This window comes from Anoplolepis gracilipes, chromosome 5 (genome assembly GCF_047496725.1).
Source record: "Anoplolepis gracilipes chromosome 5, ASM4749672v1, whole genome shotgun sequence".
Taxonomy (NCBI): Eukaryota; Metazoa; Arthropoda; class Insecta; order Hymenoptera; family Formicidae; genus Anoplolepis; species Anoplolepis gracilipes.
Genome location: NC_132974.1, coordinates 1,024,121 through 1,046,924, shown reverse-complemented (window position 1 = coordinate 1,046,924; position 22,804 = coordinate 1,024,121). Strand labels below are relative to the sequence as shown.

Here is a 22,804-nt window from a genome sequence, read left to right as displayed (position 1 = left end):
TCGTTGGAACTTTTATGAGAAACTATTATATATATATATAATCATTTTCAATTTATTTTTAGAGTATTTTTATTCCCCCTCTTCTCCCAAGCTAATTTAATTCTCTGCGAGAGAGTAAAAAATATGAAACAATTTAATAAATATAATAAAATTATATTTATTAACAGTTTAATATATTAACAGCTTAATAAATTTAATAAATTTATTGCAGAAAAATAAAATGTTAACTGCCAAAAATTGAAGAAAAATATTTTTATCTCTTTAAATCTTCTGTCATAATATTTATAAAAAGAAATAAAACTTTATATATATCTCAATTCTCATTAAATATATCAGTTCAATACTCATTGTCGATATACTTTATAAATATACTCTAAATATATCAATTTAAACAAGAAATTCGCATCAAAATTTGAATATATTCTCTTGTCAGATTCAAAATCGGCGAAAAAGTTTTGACAAAAAATAACAAAAAAAAAACAGAGAAAGAAAAGGAAAGAAAGAGAGAGAGAGAGAGAGAGAGAGAGAGAGAGAGAGAGAGAGATGTTAAAAATGATTGATATTGACATTTTCCACGGAAAACATTTAAATAATGCAACAATGCGCTTTTTATGCAAACGATTGACCGCCGCAAAATGTGTCAGTGGTTGTAACCGTATTGATCAGTCACGCCGACGCTACTTCCGTTAATGCAGACACCGAGAGAACATCGATACCCCGAAATTCTCCGTGTTACACATGGACCATTAATACTAGACGTATAGCATTCCATTACTATATTCCGAGATGCCTATCCCGATGACGAAGGCAATCGCGGCGTTATGACATCTATTCGTCATCGATCACCGTTAAATTACCTGCCACGCACTGTCGAATCAGATTTTATCTAATAAACAAGTCGAACAGAAATACGAGAAAAAATACTCTAAAATCGAGAGAAAAAACCCTGATATCCTACGCAGGTGTAGAAAATATTGTAAACAATTGACAAGAAGAGAATATAATATCGCACGTGTGCTCTTTTATGAGCATTAATATTAACATGTTTTGTATTTACGTGTGTAAATTTGAAACAATCATAAAATTTTACATCACTCTATTATTGCATCATTCTCATAATAATTGACTATCGATGATGTACATATATATTTGATCGTTTCTACTCCCTCCTCTATCTCTTTGTTAAATTAGCGACTGTTAACATATTATAATTGTGATGCGTGTTACAGGAAGCAAAGATAATCATTTTGACGTCAAAATGATTACTCTTTTTTTTTTTTTTTTTTTTTTTTTAATTTTTTACCTGGATTATTAACAAAATATATTTTCGTTTCACAGGACACACGACACACACGTGTGTATGCGCTCCGCGCGAGCAGTCTCTATGAATTCCCTTTTGTCGATATTTCTTTTAACCTATAGTTGGCCGGCTATCGCGGACCGATTGCTTTTTAAAAAATGCACGAGCCCGCCCGAACGATTGAATGTCGTAAACGGGCCAAATGGAAAATAACGCGGACATGATACGAGTCACCGCCATGTGTGCGCCCTCGTCCAAGTTAATTTCTCAGATTGCGAAAGCGCTTGCTCAAGTATTATCGAATATCTATTTTCGCGGAGCCAACTAAGTTGCCAGTGAAAACCCGCGAGGGTCTTTTTCAGGAATGTTATTAGCGGTGGATCCCTTGATATATTTCGAGGATGGGAAAATATAATGAAAAATCGATGGTGACGGAGAGAGAATTTAAAATTTGACCCGCTTATTGTCCGAGAGGCAGAGTTTTATTATTCCATCTCGTAGGGAGATTTCACACTCGACGTTATATAATGTATATTATATGTATATAATATGTTGTCATACTTTTCGATAATGTACTGTTTGTTACTATTTAATACGATTACGATTCTACTTACATTTTTCGTCTCGATTGCTCGCCTCGCGTCTTGCAACCGTGATTTCGCGCGTCGCCGTCGCCGTCGCCGCAGACCGATCGCGCCCTCTGTCGGCATTCGGCGTGGGTGCCTGTCGGTAACTGGGGGATTCTTGGCCTTGTTACGCGCCTGCGCACAGAGGACGTTGGCGTCACGAATACTTTCGAGTCGATAACGACGTCATGACGTATCGTGCCCAAACGATTCGGTGCGATGACAATTATTACGCATTTGACATATAATGACGTGCGCGAGCCGAGCGGTAGGTATCATCAGTCGCGTCGATTTTTACGCTCGCAGGTCGTAGGCAAAATGAATTTTGATGGGCGTGGGAAATAAAAATCGGACCTAACCACGACGCGGGTGATATCGCTGGTACGTGAACAAAGGTTTCGTCGTGTCAGCGACAGACGGCACTCCAAAAGCATTCCGTCGTCCCAAGTCCGAATGGCAGAGGCGCATCGGCGGGTGATCACGTCGTCGCGCTCGCGCGACCAATCCACGTCCGCCGGCGCTTACCACGTGACCGAAAAAATCGAAATGGTGGACGTATCGGGACGCAGGATCCCGTGCGGAGACGAAGGACGATAAACCGTGGGCAAGGGCCCCGTCATCCGTGTCATCGGTGACCGTGCGTCAATTTCCGCGGCGGGCGAGTGAGAATTTCGCGCGAGGAGCCGAAGGTAGAGGAGAGGCAGGGCCGCGATTTGACAGGGACGCGTCGCGGCCAGGCCGGTGCGCGTGTTCCGATCCACATTCTCTCCAACCGAGTGCCGATCGCGACGCGTGTGTTTACCCAAGTGTCAATCCGCCCGTATTGTACGCGTGTGTGTCCGATATATAATTGTCGTCTGCCCGTTGTGCCCGTTGGACCTCGGGTCCGAGGTCGGGGAAAACGGAGGCACGGCGTTGACGCGAGTGAATCAATCGTCGGTGTTGGTCTCGCGATTTTCGCCGTGCTTGAAGCGAGAGAAAGAGGGAGAGAGGTGAGAGAGCGAGCTGCGAAGCTCGGGAAGCGGATGCGAAAGGGGGAGAGAGAGAGAAGGGAGAGAGATTGGGGCCTCGAGGACAAACGGCAGCATTTTCACGCGGCGGCGAGCGCTCCTGGCCCGCGACAGCACGATGATGTTTGAGTGCGCGCAAATAACCGATGTCCCGCTGCTCCTATCGAAGAACGATGCATCGCGACGTGGATCATCCCGCGATCGACGAAGGAGGTAATAAACGGATTGCAAGGCCGCGAGCGGTCCCTCGCACGCAAGTGAGCGAGCGAACACGCACGCACGCACGCACGCACGCACGCACGCACGCACGCACGCCTGCCTGCCTCGCAATCTCGCAACGATACATTACATTCTTTCGCGGTGATATCGCGCGCGAGTGGAGTGGAGTCGAGTGTGTGGCACATATCGTGATTAGCTCGGCTGGAGAAATTCCTGCGACTTTAAGCCCGGTTTATCATGTTGACGTTGGCTTGTCACGATACAGCGCGTTCCTGATTAGTGGCATGGTCCATGACCCGTCAATCTCTATCACGAGTATTCCTTTTCCAGAGTGTCACACGGTCGTGAGCTCCCCCGTTCTGACGGCATCAAGAGCAAGCAATCGCGTGTTTCGCGGAAACGTAAATACCGCTCTTGACTTATTGTTAGTGTTCCTTTGTGTACGTGTGTATATGCAGTCACAATCTGTTGCCAATCCCCTGGACCGCGACCGCGCGCGCGAATGCTGTATTCTTGGAGCGACGGTGTTTTTTCACGTCGCGACGTCGAGAGTGGGTTATTTACGTGCGTCAATTCGCCGGAGAATCGTCGAGGGTTGAATCGAGATATTTTTAAATTGGGCCGCATCATTTTTTTTTCCACGAAACACGTGCATATGCACCATCCGTACGTACGCGTCGCGTCCGATGTGCTAAAGTGAAATTCTCCGCTGGCAGTAAATATTGCGTGACAGCTTGGATTTAATAATGATTGAAACTTTCAATTGTTCTCATCTGTCTTTGTACATACCTTTAATAGCCGTTCTAATAATTGTCTTTGCCCCTATATAATTCAATATGCATTTTATCTCGATGTGTGTGGGCTTGTTTTTAAAATAGAAATTCAATGCACCACCTGTTCCATTCTTCTTAAGCCTCAAACTAAGAAGGATATAAGATATATCATAAGATAAAGTTAAGATTGATTTATTTCACATAACTTGATCTCTTTGGATATTTTAATTTAAAATTTCAAGCATTCCTGTGCTTTAAATACTTGAAATATAGAGTGCTTACGCTTTAATATATTACCTTAATATAAATAAAATTATTAAGGATATGAAATGATATTAAATATAATTATAACTTTTATATAAATGCCTACACACATATTCTTTGCACAATTTTTACACTCCTCTTTACATTAATGCATAATATACCTTTTTTTCCAGATAGGATACTTTTCTGGCTTAGAAAAAACTTTGTGCAATAGATGGAAATGATACACAGCCATAACAGTAAACTATTGCAATAAATATACTGAAATACTCAGAAGGTACAAGAATATTTTACAATAGAAGACCTAATTTGCCGAGGACTTTGGATTTTTGTCAGAACAAGGAAACTAAGTTACTGCCTACCAACAATAGCACACCCACGCTTGTCACCTGTTCAGTGAATGTTGTGATAATAATTTAATGGCTGTCAGAAAGGTTCCAATAGACAGTTCATGTTTGTTAAAAACTTGATATTCAAATGAAGCAAGCTACTCTACAATTAATAAAAATAAATACTCTAACTCTTAACAAATCACTCTGAACAAATCAAGAACAAGGACCTATAAAATTGACTGAATCTACAAATTTAAAGAAAAAAGAATAAAGTAATTCTCTAATAACTCTATATATTTTATTACTCTAATAATTATTAACCGTAAAACAGTTGGAATACTCTTCTATTCTATGAATCATGTTATTCTGTAATGGACTTAAGAAAGACTTGGGAATAATTTGGAAGGGCTTTACAATTTCTTATTAATATGCTTTATGACCTGAAGAGATACTTGCAAATTTTTATTCTGTCACGGATTTATTTTTAAAACTTTATAAAAATGATGCATATGTGTGTGTGTGTAATTAAAACATTGATTAACTCTTGAAAACTATCTTGTCAACTGACAAGTATATTTGACAAAAATAAACTAAATCAAAATTATAGCAAAAGTATAATATAATTAACTCGTGTAAATAATCATAAACACTGAGACATTATACCCTACTGCAAATTTGTGAAAAAAAAAAAAAAAAAAAAAAAAAAAAATGTATAATAATTATTTTAAACGGTTAAATCAGTGGTTGTATATAACAAATAAACAAAAAGAAGGAGAAACGACATATTTGAGATATTGTATAGATGATAGAGGACATACTTGTTAACCCTCTTAATTATAAGGTATATTTTGTTCTACTAGATTAGATTAATGTTGTGTAAATTTAATTGTTTTGTGTATCTTTATAATTTTATTTTAGGGTTAAAAGATGGACAACAGTGGGTCTGGAGTAGTTCAAGTATTTGTGGGTGAATGGAGCCCTGAATATGAGGCATTATCCATTAAAGCCACGAAACAGACTTTATCAGCTGAGATAGTGGAATGTATTATTGAAAGGCTGGGGCTTGTTGTCGACGCTTCTGTTTCGAATAGCTATGAGTTAGCAGAAGTAGTAGGAAATTCTGTTGGGCAGGAATGTAAGGAAAGAAGACTTGGTCCTACCGAATGTCCTGTGGCACTCATGTTACTGTGGCCGAAAAATGATGCCCAACAAGAATATTATAGGTCTGTTGAATATATTTTGATGAAAATAATTATTATTAATTATTTATAATTTAAGGAACGAGAGATTTCCTTTACTAACATAATTTTTATGTTTGAACTTTCAGATTTTACTTACGAAAAAAGCAACCAGATTATTTATGGTCTGACAGTAGATTTCCAATGGATCCTCAACTTTTAAAGGACTATTTCAATAGATTCCTTTATCAACCACGCGACAAGGAATATCCAGATCTGTGTCAACTTCCAGATTTGAATGAGCAAACGCTGTTGGATAATCTGAGAGCTAGGTTTTTGGCCGGCAATATATATACCTATGTCGGCAGCATATTGATTGCCTTGAATCCATTCAAATTTTATCCCATTTACAATCCGAAATATGTCAAATTATATCAAAATAGAAGATTGGGTCCAGACATACCTCCACATATATTTGCCATAGCCGATGCTGCTTATCATTGTATGCTTAAAGAAAAGAAGAATCAATGTATCGTCATCAGTGGTGAAAGCGGTTCCGGTAAAACAGAATCGACGAATTTCCTTTTGCATCATTTGACAGCACTTAGTCAAAAGGGTTCGCATGGCAGTGGAGTGGAACAAACAATACTGAGCGCTGGACCTGTCTTGGAAGCATTTGGTAATGCAAAAACGGCACATAATAACAATAGCAGTCGCTTTGGCAAGTTTATCCAAGTAAATTACAAAGAAAATGGAATGGTCCATGGGTACGTTTTGCAATAATAATGCATACATCGATACATGTAAAGAAAAAAAATAATCTTCTAATTTGCTGATTTTACAGTGCTGTAGTTCAGAAATACCTCCTGGAAAAATCTAGAATTGTCTCTCAAGGACGAAACGAAAGAAATTATCACGTATTTTATTATCTGTTGGCTGGCGCGAGCGAACAAGAAAAACAACTGTTACACTTGGAGAGCTGTGATCGGTACAATTACTTAAATAAAAGCGGTTGCTACGGATTGGAAAATATCGATGAGCGGCATGAGTTTTCGAGACTAAAACAATCTATGGAAATGGTAGGCTTTACAGCGGAGAAGCAAAGGCGGCTTTTCGCAGTTCTGTCGGCGGTCCTTTTGTTAGGTAATTATCACTCATATATCGTGTCATATATACTTGTATTTGTGAATAAAATAACTATTAAAAATTGTCAATTTAGGTAATGTTGAGTTTCAACCGAGAAAGTCATATCATCATCACGATGAGGCTGTTGGTGTTAAAAATCCAGAAGTAGTTGCATTGATATCAGAGCTTCTTAGAGTAAAACAAGAAACTCTTTTGGCTGCACTTACCGCCAAACGGGCAAGAGCTTCCGGTGAGACTTTAGTTATTAACTACAGACTTCCTGAAGCGATTGCTGCACGCGATGCCATGGCAAAGTGCTTATACGGAGCTTTATTTGACTGGATTGTACTACAGGTAAATAATAAACCTCTGCCTCTAACCGCAAAGATCGATATCATTGTTAGCAGCATAACATATAAAATAATCGCTATTGTCTGTGTCAGGTGAATCATGCACTGCTTTCTAAAAAGGACACCCTTAGAGATCATCAAGGCAATAGTATAGGTGTATTAGATATATTTGGCTTTGAAGATTTCAAGACGTGCAACAGTTTTGAACAACTATGTATCAATTATGCAAATGAACAATTACAACATTACTTTAATCAACATGTTTTCCAATACGAACAACGAGAATATAGAAAACAAGGGATTAGGTGGACAGATATAGGATATAGCGACAACTCTGGATGTCTCAATCTCATCGAAGGAAAACCCAGCGGTCTTTTGTGTCTTCTTGATGATCAATGCAAGTGAGTATTATTGTTCCGATATTTTCCGAAAGCTTGTGCGGATGTGATGCAAAATATCTGACTTTGTTTTGCAGCTTTCCTGGTGCAACGAACGAGACGTTGCTACAGAAATTCAACACTGTGCATAAAGAAAATCAGTTCTATGAGGCGCCGCAGCGACGAGAAGCCGCATTCGTTGTACGCCATTATGCTGGCGCGGTCAAGTACCAAGCTGCCAATATGAGAGAAAAGAATCTAGACCTAATGCGACCCGATGGTGTAGTCGGAGTACTGAAAAACTCTTCTCTCGCCTTCGTGCGGGAATTAGTCGGCGCTGATCCGGTCGCCGTATTCAGATGGGCCATACTACGGGCTTTCTTTCGCGCTCACTTTGCATTCCAAGAAGCTGGTCGAGCGCACAGACATGGTAGAGGCATGTATTAAACTGCAATGTATTGTTTATAAACTTTATCGATACATTGAATAAAAAATAACACGAGAAAATTAGTAAAAGTAAATATATATATATTTTTTTTCTTTTCTTTCAGTCGATGGAAACAAGACGTCTGTACAAAACAGATACAGGACACCTAACGAGAATTTGATAAGGTAATGTTGAAACTTTTTATAACATCCTTAATGAAATAGAATATTTATATATATATATATATATACATATATATGAACGGTAATGACAGACAGTATCAAACGCTTCCACCTGTAATTTATAATAGAGCAAGATTTATATTAGTATGATACATTGACAACTGTAAGAAGAAAGTGCTGATGTTGTTGCGCTTGTTTCTTGAATATGTTTGATCTGTATATTGTCTCATCTACGTATGAACGGCGTATGAGTCTATTGTGCATTAATAATACATGCATCGCTGACAAAGTTGTGATGTTTATATATATAAATTAAGACGAATCTTTATATTTATATTGGCCATGTGTCTTTTGTCCTTTTGTAGCCATCTTGTGACATTGTCGGCCGTCAATCTAACTATTAACCGAATTGCGTAAGTGGTCTTTTGATCCACTGTTTATGTAATTTTTGGCAAATATATATTTTGTTGATATATCCCATGGATTTACAACGCAAATTAAGGACACAGTCAAACTCAGTAAAATACTTTAACAAAAGTATCCATATAAATTGAGTAAATTTGTAAATCCATATATTTTTGCTCCAATTCTTTTTCTATGTCTACAGGTTTTATTTAAATTTATGTTTGCACCTCTTATATTAGCTACAACTAGACTGCAATCCTCATGACATTTGTCATACAATTACATTCTTCCATTTTACAATATTCTTCTTGCTATTGTACTTGGGCATGATTCATGGCGCAAAACTGAGTTCTTTTATTACAGTTTATGTCAGTTCATCTCCTCTCACTTTTTCTATTTTTTTTTTTTTCATATTTAAATCGTTCATCAATTGATGAGATATTCCTTGAAATCACGACACTTAAAGTTTAGTATAAAGAAATAGTTGAGAAAAAAAAACAGAGATAAAAATATAAATAAATAATAAATTAATCGTAAGAGAAATATCGTCGATTTCTCGACGAAGTACTTAACTAAGGAGTAGAGAATTTTTCAGTTCACACAAACATACTCGCCCATCGAGTTATCAGAAGCAACGCAGTGTATGTTTACCGCCAGCCACTACTCCTTCTACCACATTATCTTCTATACAAATTGAAAACAACGACAATATAAACAACAATCGCCTATCGTGGCCGCAATTTCGAAATATTAATCAGACGCAATACCCATCAAACGTTACATCGGCCAAAGGTGGTTATATATTACGGGGCAGGGAAGATCAGCCTCTTAGTAATAATAAATTCAGACGAGATACTCACACACCGCTAGAGAGGGTGCTTCCAAAAGACGAAGCAAATGTCATGGAACGCGCTAATCAGATCGTCATGTATGTAAAATGTATCTACTATGATACTCGATTAATAATGTAATTTAAGCTATGGAAAATTACTGCTCTACACAAGCCAAAATTAGTATATGCGCTCTATAGTAATTCTCGGGTTGGTGATGGGTTTCCTTTCGTAGGTAATAGCTCATTTTTCGTAGACCATTGATATGTTGAAACTGTATCAATGTGGCTTTATCAATTTATCTTGATTCCGCAAAGTGCGCGCACTGCATCTATCTCTCTCAATGATTCAAGAACATTGTGCATCATCATAAAATCATTTGTCATTAGATCTAACTCATCAATCTTGCAGTTGTTCTTGATATATTATTTAATAATGATTGTTGCATGCTCAGTGTTTTGCAATATTTTCTTTAAAAAATAACAATCTTTAGAAAAAAGTGTATTTTATTTAGATTTGTTGTGTCGCTACACTGTTATAATTATAGATAATTTTTATAGCACTATCAATGTAACATAGAGCATTGAATTTTATAATCATAATTATGAATTAAATATAACACAATTCTGTATACTAATATTTTATTTGTACATAATAATATTTACACCAGATATTTTTTAATGTAGCATTTTTAAGCTTACTTTGTTTTTTATTATACATAAACTACTTAAATACTACATTATACTTTGCTGATTTTCTTCCATCATCTTTTATATTTTGTATTTTATATTAGATAGATATTTTTCTCGATATATATAAGGCACTATTATAGCTAGAATATTACTAGAGTGTAATTCTTTCTCCTGTATACATGTTGATTTACAAACATTGTTTCACAATGTATTTAATGGTAATGATGTGAAAATGATAAAGTAACAGAAGAAGGAATATACATTATATGTACAATATATCGATGTATTACAAATCTCAGCATGGAAATATTTACAGGAAAAATAAATCATTTCGACCGAGGGAACGCGGCAAGAAAGGTCTAAAAAATCTGCAAACTGTGAAGACACTCGCTGGAAGAACTCAAAGTTACAGTACTGGACCAGGAAAAGCCAGAAAGCAGCCTATGACAGTTTCAGCACAATTTCAACAGAGCTTGCACAGTCTGATGGATACTTTGAATCAAGCTAATCCTTTCTTTATTAGATGTATTAAGAGCAACGCTAATAAAGTACCGAATGAATTCGATGAGGAAACAGTACAACGGCAACTACGATATACAGGAATGTTGGAAACTGTGAGAATAAGGCAAGCTGGTTTCAATGTGCGATTAACGTACGAGGAATTTATACAGCTCTACCGGATGTTGCTTCCCAAGGGTCTCCTGAGCTCGCAATCGGATGTGAGGGATTTTCTATTGACTCTCAACCTCAACAGAGACAATTATCAGCTGGGTACTACCAAAGTCTTTCTCAGAGAGTCCGAAAAGATCAAACTGGACATTGAGCTACATCAACAGATTATAACGAGCATCACCACTATACAGAAATGGTTCCGCGCTTGTCTGGAAAGGAGAAAATTCCTCAGATTGAAAAATGCCATTGTGCAAATACAATCTTTTTGGAGAATGGTCACCGCACAGCGACTGGCTCAGGTCCTTCGTACAAGAACCGAAGCTGCGTTACACATACAAACTGCCTGGAGGGTGTACAAACAACATAACTGGTATAAAAAGCTAAAATCGTGTGTAATTACCTTCCAGGCGTATATCAGAGGCAATAACGCTAGAAAGAAATTTAATGAATTGAAGAAACGAAAGAGACCACTATTGGATAAAGTTCAGGAAGTCAGGGAAATTCAAGAATACAAGGAGTTTCTATACGACAAAATATGCGCCAAAGATCGAGATAGCGAAGAGTAAGTAATGCTTTTATATATGCTTTGGACGATGATATGAATAACTTTGTATTATTTTATTTTACACATTACAGATTATTCACGGAAGATCGGAGTATCACGGAATATGGCGAATCGCCTCGAAAAATAGAATCTCAGAATCGCTTCACGTTAGCAAGGTAAATGCTGAAATCTAAATTTCACAATTAGAGCTTTTGCGAATGTTATGGATTTTTTTTTTTTTCAGGTGTGATAACACGCATCGGGACGGTGCCGTGGATACAAACGTTTCGTATTCTAAACGTAAACTCACGCCGAACAAACGGATTTTGCATGACGCAACGACGTTGAGGAATATGGAAACGTATCATTTCGACGAAATTGCGGAACGCAAGAGTAGCCTCGAGAGCTTGACAAGTCTGAGGAGTTACGAATCTCAAGCCAGTGTCAACAGTACCGAATCGCAAGACAATTCCGGTTCGAAACCCGTGCCGAGCACGAGGACGAAACGCGGTGATCATTCGCCGATAGTCACATCGAATGTCAATCTAACGAACGCGTCCAGTCGGCTGTCCTCGGTGAGCAGAAGAACCGACAGTTCCTCGACGGGATACAGTGACGGTGAGACCGAGAGCGAGACACCGAGCGCCGTGCAAAGTGCCCCGCCTGTTTTCAACACGAGTCCACCGTTTACCAGCTCGCGCGATACAAAGTATCACTCTGTTAATGTAAATCTGACGCACAATCCGAGTCAGGACATTTGGCATCGTAGAACGGACTTTCCGCCCGCGTACGGCGATTACTTCATGTCGGTACCGCAAAAAGCGACCGTTACACGTTCCCCGAACGTGTCTCGTTACAAGAATGTGACCGACAGTGTTTTCGAACAAGTCCGACAGGATAAGCCTAACGAAGCGGCTAACTATAACGTCAAACTCGACACGAGCGATCGCTTTGTTCAGATGGAAAGTTTGGCAAGCGGTAAGCAACAGCGTAGGCTCAGCGACAACAGCGTACCTGACGAACGAATAGAGAATATTCCGATATCCCCAGTGAAGCGAGATCAAACACACGGATCTGCTAAAAATATCAAAGATCTCGCCTACTTGCGACGACAAAACTCGGAGGGAGATACTACGACGAAAATCGTGGGCGTTGCCAATGATGATAGCACTTTAAAGAGCGCTTTATTGAGAAGATCGCCCCCGAAGGAAAAGAACTCGCGATCGAAGGAGAAATATGAACCAGACGTGCCGGTGAGAAGCGCCAGACGAAACAGACCGTCGAGAGAAGTCCAGTGTCGATCTATGGGCGAAAGTGCAGTTGAAACAAATGCGGAACAAACGCGAAATCTGCTTCTCGGAACGATTAAGGAGAGTGATTTAAATAAAACGACAAACGTATGGTGTCGAAAAGATTATCCGCACGAAACTACTTCTCGATCTGTCACAGATTGGCCCGTAAACAAGAACGAAGGCACGTACAAGGGACAACAACCCGGTAAACGTATGAGATCCAACGCAATCACGAGTTTTGAGCTGCGAAGAAGAAACTCGGATCCAGCTACGAAGATCTCGGGACTAAGCGAAGACAAAATAGGAACGGATACCAGTCCGAACGATTTGAAACTCGCTCCCGGCATGAATCTTCTCGAATGGAAAGGTAACAATCTATTTACCTTGGCTGGCCATCGTTTCCGAAAAGTGGCGAGGTTCGCAAAAGATGACGTTTGCGTATGTTGTCACGAGAAAATGGACGCGTTTGTGACACAAGGTTACAAATGTGTCGACTGCAAACAACTGTATCACGTCAAGTGCATCCAAAACGGCGGAGTTCTGAGAATGCCGTGCATATTGGCCAATACGCCGAGTAGACGAAAAAATAGGAAACCACCGCGTACACCATATGATGCTACGAAACAAACAGTCGCGTCCAAGTTTAGTTTAACCGGTACTTCGGCCTTTTCCGACAGCACGGACAAGATCATTTCCGACGCCAAGGAATTAGCGCTGATGCAAGACTTCATTACCAAGAAAATCTATATAATGGAGGGTCAAGGGGAGGGACGGAAACCGAGCGAAGTGGATCGCGTTTTCAAGCAGGCTCTCAGAAAGTTTAAGGATGATTTGGTAATCACGTACAGCGTTGCCATACAACAGGGCGTAGAAGGCAACATCAAGTACACCGATTTGATTGCCAACTTTCTTCATGTTATGGAGACTGTTTGCAAGCAGGAGAACACAAGGGAAGATTTCCCTGTAACGATGGGCGTGAACGCGTTTAGAGGCTTCATGAATGAATTCATGACGATCGTAAAAACTGAAGCTCCTGAAAAGCAAAGCAAGAGCAAACGGAAAAAAGAGAAGAAACGAAAGCAGGAGGAGCCTATCCGGCACGGCAGTCACATGTTCCAATTGACTATCATCAACATACCCACCGCTTGCGAAGTCTGCACGTCTTTCTTCATGTGGCCCATCGAGCGAGGACTTGTTTGTCAAAGTAAGCAATTCATTCAGATAATAAATTCAATATGTTCCTTTTATCATATTAAGAATCATAATTAATTATAATAATAAATATCTGTTTTAGATTGCAAATTAACTTGTCACAAAAAGTGCTATACAAAGGCGACCTCGGAATGCGGCAAGGACGGTTCATTACTCGAAATGAATTCCCGCAACGTATTCGGGGTACCGCTTTACAAATTGGACTGCGGTGACGGCAAGGTACCACTCGTAGTGGACCGGCTAATCACGACTATCGAGATGCATGGTCTGTATACCGAAGGCATATATAGAAAGAGCGGCGTTAGTTCTAAAGTGAGAGAGCTCAAGATGAAGATGGACGAAGGCGATTTGGAGAAGGTGGACTTTGAAAACTATCAAGTGCACGTCCTAGCGGCGGTGCTGAAGAGCTTCTTCAGAGACATGCCGGAACCGCTGCTGACTTACGAGTATTATGACGATTTTTTGCACGCAGCGAACTTGACGGATCCGCACGATCGAATCAGCACGCTTTTCGCCATATTGAAGAAATTGCCGAAACCCAATTACGATCTGATGGAACGCTTGATTGTCCATTTGGCGCGGGTGGCGCGACACGAGGTGGACAATAGGATGTCACCGTCGGCTCTGGCTATCGTTTTTGCACCCTGCATTCTCAGAACGAACAGAACGTTACCTGCGCAAGACTCTCTTCAGGACGTAGGCAGGCAGACGCGTTGCGTCGAGACAATTGTACATGAAAAGTTGAGAGTCGTTAGAGCGACATTGGCGGACATAAATACCCTCGAGTCCGCCTGTCACACGGCGACTCATCGGCTCTCCAGTCTACGATCGTCCAAAATCTTCAGCCCGGAGGAGTTGAATGCGGTCGCTCCGAGCGCTGCGGGACGGACAGGTGCGATAGATCGCGACAGAGATCGAGGAGACGAAGAAGAGGCATTACTCGTCGATCATATACAAGAGATTCAGAAAGAAAAGGCTCTCTTGACGTCTACTCTACCCAGTCTAACGAGAGCTTCTTCAGACGATGATCTCCTCTTGTCAGCCACGGATCTGGACGATGGATCTCTCGACGATCTTCTCCCGCCTTCCGCTGGTAAGTACTATTCATTGTAATTAAACGCTTTGAACAGACGATATTTCGCCAATAAAGCTATTTTAGCAAAGATTTATTAATAGAGATTATTCAATCAGTTTCACTGAATGTGGGATTTAAAGAAAAATATTTTTTTGTTCTTTTTTTTTTCATTAAGTGATGAAAAATGTTTAAGACATAGTTATAGATGCATAGATAGCTTTATAGGTTCAAATAAGATTTTTAACTTTTATCAATCACAGACGGACTCGTAAGGAAGAAACCCGTTCAAAGGCAAAGTTCGGCAGACAATTCGTTTCCGACGATTATCAATATGGACGACGACATGGTAATGGTATGAATAGCATAGCGATAACATCCGATAGCGAATAACGTTAACGTGCATTTTAAACGGCTATAGTAATCCGACAGATGATGCGAGATGTTGTATTAGGACGGGGAATCAACGACTTTAAATAATTGCTGGATTCCATCAGCGAATCATTAATATGTCTCGAGACTCATTAGTAAATGCAATTATAGATAGCTCTCGTAATTTGTTGACTCCGTAAAAGAAAAAAAAAAAAGTTTAACTGTACGACTGAAATAACTCCATTCTATTGTCGAACCGTCAGTAGAGATGTCTAAAACTATTTCATACAATATGTGATAGGAGCACTGCACAAATTTTAATTTCGCCACATAATTTTATTCGCAATGCATTCCTGTCTTTGAAGACTGTCAAAGTATTTAAGCGCAACGTTTCGTTCGTCTATAGATTCTAAAACAATTGTTATTCGACGTACCGCTTTACACATTTTAAATATAAGAAATGAAAAATGCAAAAAACTTAGAAAGTATTAAGAGGAAAACGTATCGCTCTTATATTATATATATTTTAAGAAACTTCCGCTTGTCAAAATGATGAGGGGGGTTTATATATTGAATTACTCGTTTTACAAATTTACGTTCATTAAAAATGTAATTTATTGTTGCACCATGTTGCAAATTCTCAGTAAAAAAAAATCCTTTTTACGGAGAATTTTTCTAACATATTGTATGTAGATGCGCTATTCCTTTAGAACTATATTCGTTTAGCATTAGTGTATCTGCAAACTTGAAAACTATCTCTTCCCAAAGGATCTACTTGTCACGTTCGAGTAGAATCGATAATCGACTGCCTTAAATTCCTGCGAGATGTTTTTATTGTATGTATTTCGTTTATCATGTCTCCCGACGACGATAGTCGACTTAAAGCGTTAGGTTTAGACGCAGGAATTTAAGGGACGACCAAGAGAGAGAGAAAGAGGAAACCAAAACATAGTTTGTACATATATTATGCAATATAACAATTTCGTAATAATCTGTTATTATTGTTAAATTTACAAGAGTCGTTTAACGCAAGATTATATTTCTATTGTCGATATTTGTTGTATAGAGGTACACATGCGTTGTATATCGGGTCTCTACCAGTTTTATTGTTCTCCGAATCGATTTTTACTTAACATGCTTTTTTTTTCCCTCACGCTTATTGTTAGACGCATATCATCGAGACGCCTGAAAGTACACACACACACACATACATACATACACATATTACAGTACAGGTATTTATGTATATAGACAAATACGCGCGCGAGACTAATCAAACTTCTTTGCTCGGGATTTATTACATTTTTTTCTCTCTTCTTTTAATTACTTTTTAATCCATAAATATATTTTTTCAGTGCATTTTAAATTTCAACAATTTCTTTCCACAATTTTGCTTCACTGTCCCCCTTCGCTCATTCGTAATTCGTATGAACGCGATAACCTGATCCGAGAAAATTGACAATGTGAAAGGAAAGGGGTGAAAGAGATTTCGATCTCGCGTAACAGAAGTCTCTATCCAATAAGGATAATCAGATCAGGTCCCTGCTTACGTACCGCGGACTTAATTGAATTCCCCTGCGAATTAATAGTCACGCTTGATGATGATACCGGAAGGAGACGAGGGGAAATCAGTGAATCGAATTCTTTCTTTTATTTTTTTTTTTTTTTTTTCCAACTTCAGATTTGGCAACCGAATTTAATAACGATATTTTCACTATACGTCTGATACGGGGGGGGGGGGGGGAAGAATGGTGAATTTATTATTACACAAGCACGAAAAGTGACCTATATAAATTTTTTTTTATTTCTGATGTATCACGTTACTGGATCACATACATCATACGTTCTGTTGCGTCCAATCATCAAAGACTCGTACGCAATTATTTTTTCATTCTTATATTTACGTCAATTTAATATTTTTTACTTGGCGTACATTATCCGTTTTTTTTTTTTTTTTTTTTTTTTTTTTTAATATACTGTGTGAAGCGTCCTATATTTTTAATTTCCTCTACATATACTTTATATATATACATATATATATGTATGTATATGTAAAAGAATGGAATTTATATTTCTATCCTCTCTGGAGTAGATCGATAGGTACGTTTGCGCAGGTGAATATTTTAAGTTTCATGCATCGGCAATCGATGACGAGGTAAAAAAACTTCCCTCTTCCATTCAATTAAATCCCGTCTCTGAATATTGGACCACGCGCGACTTTTATCCGGATAACTTTTAGGATTAAACCGAATAATTAGAAAAACAGAAAGAAGAGAGAAATCTCGTTTGTACTTCCAGAATTTTTCTTTCTCTCAAACTCACAAAGAGACCCGCTTCCGCGTTTACATTCGTTTTAAGAATAAATCGACTCGGCGATGATAAATTGTCCAAGCGATTATCGTCACGTCAAATCTCGATCTTTGATCGTTTTAAAAGGACGGTGTCTGAGAAAACGGGACGACTTTAAATTGCCTTTTTACAATCGATAAGTTTTACGAGAGGTAACTAAAGACGAAATCGTTTTCATTTTACGTCTACGTATGGGATAAGCTGTAGTATTATGTAAATGTAACGTTACCTTTCTCTCATCTAAAGCCATGACATCGCGGTGCACAAATGATGACGTGCACGATGACTTCGAAGGCCGAAGCGGAATGATCTTTTAAAACGGAAGAATTTCCAATATATATTTATATATATATGCTAGAAAATATATATATATATTTTCGTTACGTCTACCGAATGCGAGTTCCAGTGTGTGTCGTCCTCCGTTCGTACATATATATATATATGTATATATATATATATATATTATAGTATCGCGGGGATGTTATCTGATATATATATACGGTATGTTAAGAGAATCTTTTTTATGCATCCGTTTGCGTGTGTGTTATTTCGTTGAAATGTTCTTGCGACACATACGGTTGACTTAAAAGATTAATTTCACTCCATTTTTGGGCTAGTCCGTTGTTACGACAGTGAGATATTTCGGATTATTGATTTATCTCTCATCTGTCATATGTGGGTAATAATCGAGTAATCTATATTCTTCGACAATTTTAATGGGGCGGGGGGGAGGGGGGGAAGAGAGAGGAAGAGGATAGAAGTCGCACAACGGTTATAATAATAGATATTATAAATCGAATTACTCTTCGGCGACAGAACTGGGTTAGACGTGTAAGATTAAGGGCGGGGGGGGAGAAGTGAATTAATTATCGTTGTACGGTGTAAAGTATCATCTACACAAACGCATACGCTTCTCTTACTACTTGTGGAAGGTGCTTCGACGGCAGGCTAGTAGCGCGAAAAACGTGCTACCGAGAAACCGAGCCGCATCGCGACTCGCTGAGAGATCGCAAAAAGAAGATTTTTATTTCCTCTCGAGACGTCCCTTATATTATAGACGGAGCGAAAATCTCGAACGGCTCTTCGAATGATAATAAAAAGAAAAGAAAAAAAACTGCAATAAATCCGTGCCTCCCTCACGCAGAGAGGCACGAGATCGAGGTTTCCACAGAGTGTCCAATTAAAGGTAATAATTAATTAAGAGCCTGAATCAAATACATGTATACTCCCCGTTCGAGATTCTCGCGAACCGCGGCTACCTTGTCTATATAAAGATGTACATAGAGAATCAGTTATAAAGTTATCGTAAAGCGCGCAACAAACTCTTCATGACAATATCGTTCTGCAAAGAAAGTCGCAATTTCCGGATATCTCGCAGCTGCTGTCAACGACGACGGTGATTCTCGACAGTTTTTCCTCTCCGCGATAAAATACACGCTTGCCCTCTCTCTTGATCTGCGCCAATTTAACCGAGCCCTTCGTTCTCGTGCACGAATTATATACGTGTCGACGAAGCAGCTCGTTATATACAATCGACCCGCGTCGATCTCTCGGGAATCGAGGTAGCAGCGAGCGCGTATGTCATGTCACGAATCACACGGGAAACCGCGAACGAGATCGGTGTTGCACTACTTGGCCGAATTTTTCAAATACGCTTATTATAATATATAGGTAAAAATACGCTCGCTGTGCTGTATGTGCGTGTGTGTGTGTATGTGTGTGTACAACACGAGTGTTGCGTGCCGATGCGTGTGTGTACGATTTTGTATACGATTCCCGTTCACCGACGCGAGAAACCGCGCCGATTTCCCCTTCTCGGCGAGATGAAGATATATATTTTCGCGCTCCAAATCTCGCTCTTACGATCGCTAGTGCAGTCATGCAGGTTCGTTAAGAAAAAGCAAAAAAAAAAAAAAGAACAATAAAACAAAACAAAAAAATCAAATTCAGATAAGAGAGAGGCAATCGGAGAGAATATATACTTTTCGGTAATCATTAAAATGTCGCGATATTAATGCTCTTCCCGTTTGTATCTTGGCGTAAATCTATAAGAAATGCCGATAAGCAGAACGTCTGTCAATCTCTCCCGAATCATGGATATCATGAATCTATTATATCGGAAAATATATATTTTTTTCTTCCATATTGAAAAATGTATATATTTTTTATATATATTTTGTGCTTATAAAAGATTCATTCTATTTCAATGTGTTTACTCTGAAATATTTTGTATTAATATATATATATATATATATATATATATATATATATATATGATTAAATCAAAATTATTTAGAAGCACAGAGCGGCGAGACATTGTGTAGACATCTTGCTTGTTATATTTAAATATATATGTGTAGCACACAGTGTACCCAAAAAGGTGTATACTAGCGGCAGTACTCTAATCTTGTACGAACGAGTCTTTCTTTGTGGAAATTTTATCGAGCGCGTTATTCGTTATAATATAATTATTTGTTTATAATCATTTATAGATTTTTTATTGTTGGATGTTTTGACACGATCAGAGATCTCGGATTTTAATTTCCGCTAAGAAATTGCGACTCGCTCGTAAAAATAAAAAAAATCTAAGCACTCCTCTCAAAATAATATGTATACATACCATTTATTTTTCTTCGAGTGTGTATGCGTGAGAGATATGTATCGTACCGTGAATATAATGCATATAAAAAGATATAAAAATATATACATATATAAATATATATATATATATATATATATATGTTTACGTGTGTGTATGTGTGCGTGCGTGCGTGCGTGCGTGTGTTGCATATATGTGTGCGTATCGTTAAGCATTTGCAGAAATGATCAACGGTCGAAAAACGACGCAAAATGAACCTGCACGATGGAGATTACAGACTTTTACTCATTTTACAGCTCTCGGAACAGTCTCGAGAGAGATACACGTGAAATGCAAAACGTGTGGAAAAAAAAAAAAAAAAAAAAAAGAAAGGGAGAAAGAGAGAGAAAGAGAGGGGAAGACATCTCTTGAATTCGTGTTATAATTGAAATAAATTTTTTTTTCTCTCTCTCTCCATTCGCTCGTTCATTCTCTCGCGATTTTCACCCTATATTCCTTTCTTCACTTTTAGCGATTGCAAAGCGCTCGCCATAACTCGAGGATCAGATTTCACGCGTAATAAACCGATCAGACTCTCAACGATCTATCGAAGATAGAGCTGGAATTGGTGCCGATGTTTCTGTCATCGCGCGATTCGCGCAACCCTTCGAACTCTCTCTCTCTCTCTCTCTCTCTCTCTCTCTCTTTTACTCTCTTCCAACCAACCTTTCGTTTACTCTCTTCTTTTTTACCACATTCGATCGCGCGTTCGCACCCTAATAACTGAGAATCACCGCGAGGGCGAGATACCGTGAAATGGATCGAGGGCGGGAAGCGATTCGATGGGAACCCCGACGGGAACGATAGAGGCGGTTTACGAAGCGTGGCACTTATCTCTTCTTTTATCCTAACTAATGTATCGATACGTCGTCGATGCGAAATGACCTATGTCACGCATGATGGTCCGTGATTGCGCGTAATTACTCGGAAATTAACACTTCAGGATCAACCGGTGATAGTACGAGCTTATTATTCATCAAACAAAGGATATTTCTTCTCGCGTTTTCTTCGAATATTCAACCGTATCAATGAAGATGAAGGCATTTACAAACGACGTGAGATTGTTGAATCAATCGCAACGAGAAGCTTTTTAATCGATCAGTTAAGGCAAAAGGGGAATGTAAAAAAAAAAAAAAAAGAAAGAAAGAAAAAGGGAGAGGAGGGAAAGGTCGAGCTCTATATCTCCTCGCTTCCTTTTTCGTGCGCCGAAGGAAAACGATTGATATCCGGTCCCAGGAGGAGACATCGATCGTCTTCTATTCAAGTATATCCGATCATTGAACCTTATAGACGGAGATTAAGAAAAGCATCGAGAACACGCACTTTCTTCACAATGCACGCGAATGCGATATTGTCAATCACGCGTGCGCGCATTCCTTTCTTTCCCCGTTTCAGTTCGAAGATGTACCGGCTTTAGTTCGCTTTCGAGTTTACTTTAAACGTTTCATTTGTATGCTTGTCAGTGTGTAAATGTATCTCCAAGTGTGATGTGTAAGATCGTGTACTGCTGGCGTGGGAGTGACGGTGAGCAAGGTTACTTCTCCGTGATCGACTGTAATTTTATATAATATTTGTAAGACAAATGAAATACTATATATATATATATATATATATGTATATGTATATGTATATATATATGTATATGTATATATATATGTATATATGTGTATATATATATATATATATATGTACAACATACCTGACAGTAAATAATAAGTATCTATCTTACATCTCTAAGAGGTGTTGTCGTCTTCTTTTTAAACACCTATGTTGTACATATGGAATAGATTATCAAAGTGAATCAATATGCTTATTTTTTTTCTTATTGTTGTAATCATTATTATCAACTGTCAAAATATCAAAGCACTCATTAATCACGTTTAGAAGAACTCTTGAACATTCGGCAGACCAAACTCATTATCAATCATTGTATGTAAGTTAATATATATCTCGTATAATCTAATTAGGATTTCCATCAAATAGCAATTGTGAATTGGCACAGATAGATTGCCTACTGTGATCGCGATGATACTCATTGCCTAATTAGATGACGTTTGCGCACGTTGGTTCGTGCCCATTGAAATCAGTACCATTCACGTAATTGATCGGAGCAATAACTGACGTTGAGTTATGTCATCTCGTGACGTGAAAAAAGATTTGGGCCTGTCACATCATTAAATTAATTTACAGTAAATAGTCATTGTGACGTAATATTAGATTCTTTTTGTTTGTGTAAATTATTAATATAATTAGCATAATTGTTAAAGATATATAATTACATCATCCATCTTTCAAATTAAAATGAAACAACAAGGCCAATCAAGTACGGCTGAATTAATTAATGAGTTCTTTTTTTTTACGTCGTCGTTTATATCTATCGACGATTATTCTCCCCTCCCAATTAAGGACACCGTTTCTTCCTGACGGTTTGCGGCCAAGGAATGGAGGAAATTCTGACGACGCTGATCCGGAACCAAAATCCCTCGCAACGACGACAGAACGAACGGTAATGTTCCTCGGCCGGCGGACAGAAATGAAATTCCAGTGATTTAGCTGTTCGAAT

At 38.6% G+C, this 22,804-nt stretch overlaps 1 protein-coding gene across 7 annotated transcripts in view; it reads left to right on the top strand.

Annotated features, from left to right (window-relative positions):
* LOC140666234 (unconventional myosin-IXb) overlaps positions 1-22,586 on the top strand; it is a 33,720-nt gene extending 11,134 nt beyond the window's left edge. The window contains exons 1-16 of one of the 7 annotated variants that reach the window (XM_072893187.1): positions 2,206-3,149; positions 4,370-5,365; positions 5,443-5,747; positions 5,852-6,469; positions 6,547-6,845; positions 6,922-7,181; positions 7,271-7,578; positions 7,653-7,990; positions 8,106-8,166; positions 8,529-8,576; positions 9,164-9,496; positions 10,407-11,324; positions 11,399-11,482; positions 11,551-13,802; positions 13,893-14,903; positions 15,146-22,586. In XM_072893187.1, the coding sequence (XP_072749288.1) occupies positions 5,452-5,747; positions 5,852-6,469; positions 6,547-6,845; positions 6,922-7,181; positions 7,271-7,578; positions 7,653-7,990; positions 8,106-8,166; positions 8,529-8,576; positions 9,164-9,496; positions 10,407-11,324; positions 11,399-11,482; positions 11,551-13,802; positions 13,893-14,903; positions 15,146-15,243 (6,924 nt within the window). In that variant the 5' untranslated portion in view covers positions 2,206-3,149; positions 4,370-5,365; positions 5,443-5,451 and the 3' untranslated portion in view covers positions 15,244-22,586. Of the gene's footprint in view, positions 1-2,205; positions 3,150-3,221; positions 3,557-4,365; positions 5,366-5,442; positions 5,748-5,851; positions 6,470-6,546; positions 6,846-6,921; positions 7,182-7,270; positions 7,579-7,652; positions 7,991-8,105; positions 8,167-8,528; positions 8,577-9,163; positions 9,497-10,406; positions 11,325-11,398; positions 11,483-11,550; positions 13,803-13,892; positions 14,904-15,145 lie in introns of those variants that run through there. The other 6 variants (XM_072893183.1, XM_072893185.1, XM_072893186.1 and 3 more) reach the window with 6 other exon arrangements.
* The last annotated feature ends 218 nt before the right edge of the window (positions 22,587-22,804 follow it).